At 30.5% G+C, this 11,096-nt stretch overlaps 1 protein-coding gene across 1 annotated transcript; it reads right to left on the bottom strand.

The window, feature by feature from the left end:
* Positions 1–1,256: 1,256 nt before the first annotated feature.
* Positions 1,257–5,884, bottom strand: LOC124357571 (endocuticle structural glycoprotein SgAbd-2-like). The gene is made up of 3 exons (XM_046809488.1): positions 5,721–5,884; positions 4,126–4,262; positions 1,257–1,645 (listed from the first exon to the last, which is right to left on the bottom strand). Exons 1-3 carry the CDS (start codon positions 5,730–5,732, stop codon positions 1,363–1,365), a joined length of 432 nt encoding a protein of 143 aa, XP_046665444.1. The 5' UTR covers positions 5,733–5,884; the 3' UTR covers positions 1,257–1,362.
* Positions 5,885–11,096: the final 5,212 nt, after the last annotated feature.

Raw genomic sequence — 11,096 nt, forward strand, 5'->3', positions numbered from 1 at the left:
CAAAGAAATGGAGTATATAAGACATAGCATTGTTACCTGTAGTACAAGTATTAGAAATTTATTTAATTATTAAATTTTGTCATAGGAAACTTAACATGCCTTCTTAAGTATTCCTAATTTTCAAATGCGATATTCTTCCTGAATTAAAACCCTTAATATAACAATCTAAAATACTTAACTACTAAAATATAATCTAAAATACTAAATATAAACTTAATATAATAGAGTTTATATTAAGACTACATGTATTACAGTGCCACATTTAAAAATACGATATGATTATACTCAGATTGTATTACAAGTTTTCATTATTTGATTTTCTCATTGCCATCAAGATTTCTCATAAGATCACATGTTGCTAACATTCAGCGAAATCGAATGGAGTAACATGTAACATCGGTGACCTCGATGCTTCTTACACATGTAAAATTATGGTTATGTCTGCACGATAACTCGAGAATTAACTCGACATAATTAATTCTCGAGATAATGTGCAGACATACGGACCGACAAATATAGACGAATATTTCAAACCCTACGAGTAATAGGCTTTACATCTGTTCTAATCATTATTTACAAATGAGTTCTAATCTGTCTATATAAAAGTAAAAGTCCTCCCTCACTCACTGAAACATTCATACATCATTAATTCTCCAATTTCCATGTGTAAATCCAAAAGCTTTTTCGATATGATTTTGTATCATGACTAAAATAGATAAACTAACGCGTTTTCAAAACCTTCAAACATTCATTGAGGTTGAAAAGGGGTTGTAACCTTAGAAGAACTATTTTTCTACTTCTCAATGGCCTAGAAATCGACACACATATGTATTATGAACAGACGTCCAGGACTGGAAATAACTTTTTCACCAAAGTCGACTTCTCAGACCTGTATGTGTATATATTTCTTTATTGATCTGTACAACAAGGCAATTGCTAAAACCACAGAAACATATGTACTTTAGATCAGAATTAGAATTCCCATAAAGATATGCTTTTCTACTAAAGACTGTTCATACATATGAGAAGTTAACAATATTGGGTTCCTAGTGAAAATTTGGGGATAGTAAAATATTAACCAAGTTATAGCCTAAAAAATTATATATTCTGAAAATTTTTAATACAATGATAAATTTTTCTTAACTACTAAACAGAAAATCTCAAGACTAAATTATTAAAATTAAAAACAAATATTTGTATTCTTTTCTGACGAAGAGACTTAAACAACAAAACAGGGAACAGCAGATAAGAAAACATTTACAATGATTTATATAATTATGTAATGATATTTTTTACACATTTACACATCGATTGGTATAATGCATACAATCAAATTGCCCATTAGAAATCCTACATCACAGTTCACCGCCTTCTGTACACTGCAGAAGGAGCAACAGCAGCTGGAGGCAGAGACGCCTGGTATGCCAGAGACTTGGCGATGGCCTCGGGGACTGGGGGTGCCACGGGCAGATGGGCCCCCTCAGCATGGAACCCTGACTCGTCGGCGAACCAGCGGGTAATGATTGGGGTGCCGTCAGGGGCGGTGTATGAGTACTGTCCCTGGATCACCTGCGCCTGCTCCTTGGGGCTGATCGCCTTCACATACCCACTGGCTTGATTGGCGATCCCATTTTCAGTTTCGAAACTGAAATTGACATAAAATGTGAGTATTTTATAAATATCTACTACATAATATAGATTAATTATACTTTAGTTAAAACATATTAAGGCTGATAAGTATTTGACATAATTTACTAGTCTTTCCTGTACGTAAAACAATAAGTAATGATAAAGCATATTAAACGTTTAAATTACCAATGTCATAGATCACTTAACGACCCTACCCGCCTTCGGTACTACACACAATTAAATTAAAGAGAAAAGTTTTTATAAATTACTTATTATTTGATTTAGTAGTGCTATCCAACATATAATTCTGCTAATGTGTATCATTATTAAATTTTATAACAGTTTATTTTTATACAGTTTTGCGTATTTAAATCCTGAAACTAATTCACCTAAGAAATATAAGCTATTTTGCTCAAAGATTAGAATGGGTGCATTTATAACGGGATAGTTACAACGGTTTCAAATAATAAATAAATATTTAAATCTATAAATTTGCTTTTAATAATCGCTATAAGTGAATTAATATAGTGGCATAGAAGAGAAGTAGTAAACTAGAACTATATAAATTAATGAATTTCCTAGTATTTCGTAGTATTATTATATTTATTTTTAGGTGTAGAATGCCTCATCGTACGTTTTAAAAGACATCCGAGAACTAGAACAAGCTGTTTAGATTATAAAAATGAGCCTTTTAATCTTTGCAGTTCAATAATCCATAGATATATACCTAATTAATGACAAAGTCATTAATATTGCACATTAAGTGAGAGGAAACATTACTAAATGTGATGAAGTAGTTGTATCTTATATTCTTAGAATGTTTTCCAACTGTACAAAAGATCGTTTTTTAACAGCAGTGTTAATTAACTGACAGGAAGTTGTATAATTTCACTAAAAATATTCTACGATGTATTTACTTACTGATCCCACCAATGCGAGTATTATAATAATAAAATATGAAACTCACCATAAAAATCAATAATGTTTAATTCCATTGGACTATTTCAAAATATAAATGCTTTCAAAATGTAGACTATACTATGAAGGATATGAGAAATATTAATTTACCAGAATAACCGAGGAAAATGTTACAAACATATTTTATTAACGAGCGACGTGTAAATACAAGTATTTAAAAAACCCAATTAAATAGGATTAATTAATTTCTGTCGTCATGTCATTTTTTTAATATACTAAGTAACGTGAGATTCAGCAAGCCAAAATTAAATATTGTTGTAATTGATCTATTTTAGTGTTTTTGCTACAAATAAATTTCCAAACTTTGCTTTAATGTAACTTTGATGTTAATACTCGCATATAAAAGAGGAAATTTTATTTAATTTAGCTAGGTAATAGAAAGAGATTATTCATTACTTCATTAACCAAAAAATATTACTTGTATTCTATAGTGTGTATATTATCCTGAAAGAATGTACTTTATCATAATTTTAGATTTCCCATCCTGAATCGGTAAGTAGGAATTCATAAGTTGAGAGGGCATTTTTGGATTATTTTTAAAGAGTTTTTGCCTAGATTAAAACATAAATATGTTTACAAATAAAGTTAAAATGTGATTGAAAAATATGATCCATTCTCCCACTATTTAAGCTATTTTGGCCTAACTTTTTATCAAGCTTTTGAAAAAATGTCTTGAAATATTATTTCGCTTTTACTTTGAATAAACAATGAAATTTATGCGTTACTACTTCAATTTCAATCACAAGTTCCGAAATTTAAAATTCAACTCCACACCTTGGTCCATGGCAGAACACTTCTTGAGTCCTGAGGGGCACGATTTTCGCTTATTTTTTTTGTTTAATCCTCTCATTCTTAGTAAGGCAGTTTGAAGTTTTAACTTCATAAAGTGGCTTTGAAGTGTTTATTTTGTTTATATAAAATCATAAAGGATATAGTATTTGCTTATTATACGCAATCGCATTCCTAGTAAATTCCTGATTTATTCCTCAATTAATTATTGCTACTCTGCAATGGTTCTGATTCTCAACACAGTTCTTTAACGAATTGGGTATTTTTATTTTCAAATGTGTTTTAAAAACTCATGCCTAAGTTGTAAAAATAGTTATAACTATTGTTTAATCATTGTTTAAAATGTTAATAATATGTCCAATATATCCAATAATCGTTATGTTCCTCTCATATAGACGTTGTGTAATAAAGATTAATTCTATGTATAAAATTCAGTTTCAAAACCGTATTGATAGAGCTATAAAACAGGTCATTCGATCAGTTAACTTATTTTTTAGGCGATAACGTACTTACATTATCAGATATCAAACCAGTCGGTTAAAATAAATATTACAGGACCAATACACACACATTTACTTAAGGTTTTTGCATTCAAGGACTAATAAACTATTGTAATTAAAAAAAACTCTTGTAAGCACCTTGCACAAAATAGCTGATGAATACAAGTTAAAAATAATTGTACTCATTTTAGACTAGAGTTTATGGAGTGAGTAATAATAGTAAACTTACTCATAGGCGAACGTGCCGTCAAAGTTGTTGTCCTGGCTCTGCTTGAGAATCCTTATCAAGACAGGAGGGCGGTTGTACTGAGGTACAGGGCCGAGGACGGCCGCCAGGGTTGTACCTGCTAGCATCAACAGTAGACCCTGTGAAGGACAGAATTTATGATTTTTAATTAATAGCTCACACATACACTTATATTATTTCACACTAAATTTCTGGTTCACGTAGCTTATCATTATTTCACATTAAATAATATTTCGGAGTAATTTTGTTAGTTACTAAGTTTTTTATCTACGTGGAGTAACAAGAAACAAAAACAACATATAATGTAAGTGGGGCGATATCAATTTTAGAATGATTCCACCTTATATATATAAACACACATTTTCTCTTCTTTTAGTTTAAAAAAATTAACTGTGATTAGTGTAAGAAACTGTTTTTAATAAAAATTCCGAATATTATAACTTCCAAATAACATATTCGGAGAACATAAATATATTGTGAATGACATACAGTAAATAAAATCCAGCAACTAGGCCTATATATATATATATATATATATATATATATATATATATATATATATATATATATATATAAACACTCAACACGACATTTACTATTCAGCACTGATTTAACGTGACTTAAGTTTTTAAGAAATATAGATAGAAAATGTTCTTCTTGTTAAAAGTATCACATACAGGAGAGAAATGGCAGTGTTACTTGGTAGACAATTTACTTTAAGTTTTTCCATATCCATATAGGTATTGTCCTACAAAGGTAAGTGTGTATCTGAGTATAGTACGCTTTAATTTAATAAATTTACAATCAGTTAGGGTATCTCACTGCAGTTCAGAGTTTCATTAATATCTTACTTAACTTCTGGTATAGTTTTATTCTGATAGCTTACAATGATTTATTCATATAATACTCTTTTACACGATTCTAAAGTGATTTTTCTTGATATGACAGAAAACAAGTGGAAAATGTTACCAGAATATATCCTAAAACATAAGGTAAAAACAAGCTATTATTAAGTACAGTTTTAGTCAAAATCAAACTACCTTAATCTTTTCCTATGATATTGATTATATTATTTCATATTTAAAAACGCAAGAAAATAGCACAAAGCTGGATGAATTCAAACATTCTTGTAAAAATAATAATTAATTTATTTAATTTATGATAGTAGTGGTTGGGACTGTTAAAATTTCGAAATGCCTCCTAATTTCATTAAAACTATGTTGAGAGACCATTTTATATTTTAGCTGTTACTTAAGTAAATTGTCTTTATCCTTAACATAAAAAAGATGGAAAAAACACCTTTTTTTATCAACATCCGTAGATGTTTCTACTGATTTTAATTTCAATTGTAGCGTTTATAAGTAAATTTTTCAAAATTGATCAAGGCAGTTTTTTACAGAATCAAACTTAAAAAGACTATTTAATTTAGACTAAAATACAGTTTAACTATGGAGAATATATGCTCAAAACAATATTTGATGAAACAGTAATTAAAATTATGTAATTATTTTAACAGTGTCTGGTGTACATAATAATCATAATAATATAGGATAAAAATTTCAAGAGGTGAGACTCACCAGAGAGTACATGATAACAACTGGCAACAGACAGATGATGGGCAGCAAGCTCAGAGGATGTATATATATGTAAAACTGGAGGGAGAGGGCTTCATGATTGGTCAGATCTAGTTTTGCATTGAACGCCCTCCCAAAAGGGTGGCCTTCGTAAGTTGACAGACGAAATTAATAGCTCCAGTCAGAGGTGAGGAGATGTACAGGTGATTGTTTTTTTATCCCGGTACATTTGGCGCTCGACCGAGCCTTGGGTGGAATAAACCTGTCAGCATGATTAGAGCTTTTAGTAGCCGATCGTCTTTCCAATTATGTGTCGCGGCGTTATAATTTACTGACAGTGATTTGTTATGCGTAAGAGGATCAGCTAAGCCTGAACGCCTTGGGCTTATTTTGGTCTGGTCTACCACCATTAACTGAGGGTGTTTTACATTCTGGATAGCGACGTCGCTGAGTATTATCCAAAAAAGGATATAGTCTTTTATTGATTTACGATGGACTTATGTTTGAGCTGGGTTGCTGCTTGTATGGTAATTGTATGATTTACTCAGCAAGGAAGTAAAGTTCTGCTACTCTAATGTCCCGGTAGAAGCATAAATATTTCTTATTGGTATAGTTTCCACATCTTTGTCTACCTGTGATAACTGTGGTATCACCTTATTTTAACAACAGTCTAAATGACATTAAATTTATAATAACATATTAAAATAAGTTATGCAGTATTTACTTACCGTATTTAAATTTAGCAACATTTATAAAGGTATTAATTATAACTCATCATTATTTTGGTTTAATTAAATTTTACCATAATCTTAGTGAGAAATACTTTATATCTCTATAGATATGTATTCATTCCCATGTAAACATTAAATGTGTATTTACATACATAAAACATGTGAATGAATTATAATCTTATTAATTTTAGTATCCGCGGCTTCGCACGCAATCTTTTAGAACCGAAGTCCTTATATTACTTAGTTAAAGCAATTATGACGTAATATGATGGGAGTCACATATTTTAAAACATAAGTAGGCATACATCATGTAGATATTATTTAAGTTCATGGTAAATAGTATCAGAGTTCAACTTAATTATTATATAATAATAGACACGTGTAGGAGCATTTCTGGTTCTAATTAATTATATACATAACGCCACACCTGAATCTGCCTTGTCATCCCGATCAAGAAAAACAAATCTTGGATCACGCATTTCTCGGAAACTTACTTCAGTCAAAAAGCGTATATTTCCAGTGCTTGTTATATATTTCAGGTCTAAGATATTTCCAGTACCATAGTAGAGCTTGCCTTGTAGATCTGACGAAGAAAACAAATATACTTACGTAGGACCTAGATACCTACTTCGGTTAAAAAGTGCCTACTTAAGACCATTTAAATTCACTTATCTACTATTTCACAGTTTAGCTTGCCATATTGCCTCGATCAAAGTACTATATATGTTCGATTATCTAGTTCTCTGAAATCTATTTTGGTAAAAATCGTGTTGATATAGTTGAGTTTGCCTTGTCCTGATGAAGAAAATACACACATAAGTAGGACTGAAAAGCCTATTACGACCTAGGGGGAAGTCCTACCTACTTACTATGTACTTTCGGTATAAGAGGGAAATCCTTATTAAGGTTTTGCAACATTCAAAAAGGTAATTATTCGTTAATAAAGTTTATAATCGTTATTAAAGTTTTGCGTTACACTTGTTTTTTGGACTGTTGCCAGGGAAAGAATGAATTGTTGAGGTATGTTAGTATTCATTTCTCTGTTTTACCATAAGCCATTGTTAAAATGTAATATCATAATGTCAAGGAAGCCCACCAGTTTAAATTAACTTATGTGAAAAAATTCATAACCTTGTTCATCAAGGTTAGTTTTATAACAGTATTTAATGCAATAGATTATTTTAATTAGCCACTGGCGCATTCTGAAGTAAAATTTATATATTAATGTTTTATTTACTATCTGCATACACTACCTATCAAGCACTGTTTACTTATTATTGATAAAATTTAAATGCAAACAGATGTTTCAGAAAGTTTGTCGAACTATAGCTGTCAACAGCTGTTTAGTGCTAGTTTAATTTGAATTATGAAATGTAAAAACTACAATTTTTTCTGAATTAAAAAATATTCCAGGTAACTTTTCTTAACCTTTTCTTCGTAAAAACCTTCCTCGGATTTCAATGGACATTTTACAAAAATAATTAACCGAATCGGCCCAGCCGTTCTCGAGATTAGCGCTTGCTAACACATTTGGAGATTCATTTTTATTTATAAAATTGTAAACAAGTTATATGACTTAAAATTAAATAGAGTGTATTTTTCTTCTTGCTTTCTCTTCTATACATAGAATAAACAAAAGTATTGTACAGGTAGGTTGAAAATAATTCAACTTTACTTTTGGTTAACTTCTTAGGAAACCTCCTGAAACGCTGTAGTTGTTTCAGAAAAACGTTCATAGATATATAACAACTCATTTCAGAATACTATGTTTGTTCGCAAAATATTACAAACAGTGTTATTTTTTACGTTAGAATGATTATTCACTATGAAAACTTTCATTTTCATCAAAACCCTTAGACAAAAAATGCTCTAAGAATTTAAATCGCTGCTTATCATACGACTGATGAACAAAGTAGTTCATTTAGCATATCTAAAAATACGTTTACTGTAAAATTATCATACGGAGTATTGAGGGACTGAAAGAATCACAATGAATACATGCCTACCAATAGCAAATCTTTCACATGAGTATATGAATTTTATAAGTTATTTTAAAAAGATTTACACTACGGTTTTTATTTGTTATATTTTTAACCAGAACACTCATCTAAAAATGTTGGTTTTAGGTTTTATTTGTACTTTAATTGATTTAGACCTTTTAGAAACTATCAATCAACTATCAAAATCAATAGATTGTTTCTTGAACCAAAAGGAACCTGTGTTCTAAGTTTTTAGTGGCATGCCTTAGTTATGCCAGACAGAAGACCACACAACAATTAATAGTAACTACTAAAAGAGATCCTACCTATATGCTTTGTTTTAAGGTTATTTTTGACGATGGAAGGATTGTGAAGGAAATAGGATTTTTCCGGACATTTGCCATCGTTCAGTGAAACAAGAAATCAGTAACACTACGTTTTTTACCTGAAGAAGAGATCGGATTGCAGATCTCGAAACGTAATGTTACTGATTTCTTGTTTCACTGAACGATGGCAAATGTCCGGAAAAATCCTGCTACCTATATGGATTTTAAAAGATTATAATTTTAACAAAAATATCAATCAGTAATGTGCTGTCGTTGAATCAATAATTTTTGCAAAGTTCGGCATAAAATAACAATGTAATAATGCACATGTAGAGTTTAATAGCCAATTTCTTTTGCAATATTTAGCATTTTCAATGGTTCTGATTTTTTAATCAATCTTTTCTTTATTGGTTAAGAATGCATGTTCTCAAAAACTGTTTGCTTTCAAGAGGATACCACTAATCTACTTTATAAATACAATTGAAAAAATAAGATAAAAGCAACGTCCCTACCAGGATATAGCAGAACCGCGAGTAAAATTTCAGATGTGAATGAAGAAATAAACTGACCCATAGTGTTACTCTATTTTGTGAATGTACGCTTAAAAGTAAACACTCAATTTGAAACACAAAAAGCCTCAAGTTTTCAACTTTGTATAATCAGGTCCTTAATAAAAATCTCTAAGTAAAACAAGCCATATCTACTTTATTACAGTTGTATAACTCAGTGGTATGCTTTTAACAAAGGGTAATTGAGGTAGTTATTAGGATATAGTACTAGAAATACAAGGAACCAGGATTTACTTTCTACTCACTCCTGTTGTAATATAGAAATCAACGCGGCGAACAAAGGTAGTTTAAGTAATTAGTACCTGTCAAAACGTGAGGTCGTAATTTCTGTTGGTCATTCTCAGGCCGACAATTTGAATATAAACTAGGCTGCCTAACCAGTAACTATCTCTATTAGCAGCTTCATTCATCGCTAGCAACAAACAAGACGCGCCTTGCCACTTTCTCCGGTCCAAGGTCGGATTTAATAATACGTTTCATATCAATGAATTTGTGCGTTACGTAATGATTTTGTCATACAGCATTCAATCTTTACTATCGCGTTTAACTAAAGCACAAATATAATCGTTTAATACATGTTTAAATAATAATAATAAGTAAATAGTAAGTGGATATATAGTTTATTCTCTAAAAGCTCCACCTGAGTAATTCAGTTCACAATTGATTAAACTAGCTTCAAAGTAGATTGCAGACTTGTGCAAACAATTTAGGATTCTATAAATTAAAAAGGAATTTATCAATATTATCTGAACCCTCAAAATTATTACATATAATAGTTGATAATTGAATGTAAAGCTATGGAAAGTCAATGGGAAGATTAGACGGAAAGATTAAATTAAAACATAATTATATAAAAAAAAATTAAAATCTACCAAAGATTTACTGGATTTACATTGTTGACGTTAATTTGTGAAACAATCTGTCTCTCTTTAGGGTTTTAGAATAATATATAATACTCGATATTTGAATGTAAAAAGATATGGAAAGTCAATGAGAGGATTAGACGGTAAGGTTAAATAAAAACATAATGATATAGAAAATTTAAAAACTAACAAAGATTTACTGTATTTACATTGTTTACGTAAATTGGTAAACAATCTGTCTCTCTTTAGGGTTTTAAAATTATATATTACCTATTTTTGTGATGGAATGTGTTACAATGATGGTCTTTACAGAATTTTAAACTGTAGTAAATAATTTAATTTAAGATTTTGTTATATTTTAAAAAGATATAAATTTGTTTTTTTTAAGTGGATGATTCCTGTGGTTCATTGTTCATTATTGAAAAACCTTGACATACAATCGCAATTTTATACGTAATTTAGCTCTCTAAGCTAGTGCTTCATTTACTTATATTTTTAAATAAAAAAAAACATACTTGTATGTACTGAGGTCAATCGAGTGTGATGTGTTAAGCGAGAGGTCACAGGTGTGTCATGTCAGACATTGGGTGAGTCATTTAGTGAGTCAGTCACCCTGGCTTTCATAGTTCTACGGACTAGTACTGAGAATTGCATGACTTGGGAATACAATAAGCAAAAGCACGGCTGTAGTAACTCTGTTACCAAACGCATTGTTGTGTTGACAGTTAGTTATGTGGTAACTCTCTGTATCGGCAACCCAACATTGAAATAGAAAACACCGCATCTTCTTCATTACTAGTTTCTTGGCAGTACTGAGAATTGCATGACTTGGGAATACAATAGGCAAAAGCACGGCTGTAGTAACTCTGTTACCAAACGCATTGTTGTGTTGACAGTTAGTTATGTGGTAA

The sequence above is a fragment of the Homalodisca vitripennis genome, chromosome 3 (genome assembly GCF_021130785.1).
Source record: "Homalodisca vitripennis isolate AUS2020 chromosome 3, UT_GWSS_2.1, whole genome shotgun sequence".
NCBI lineage: Eukaryota > Metazoa > Arthropoda > Insecta > Hemiptera > Cicadellidae > Homalodisca > Homalodisca vitripennis.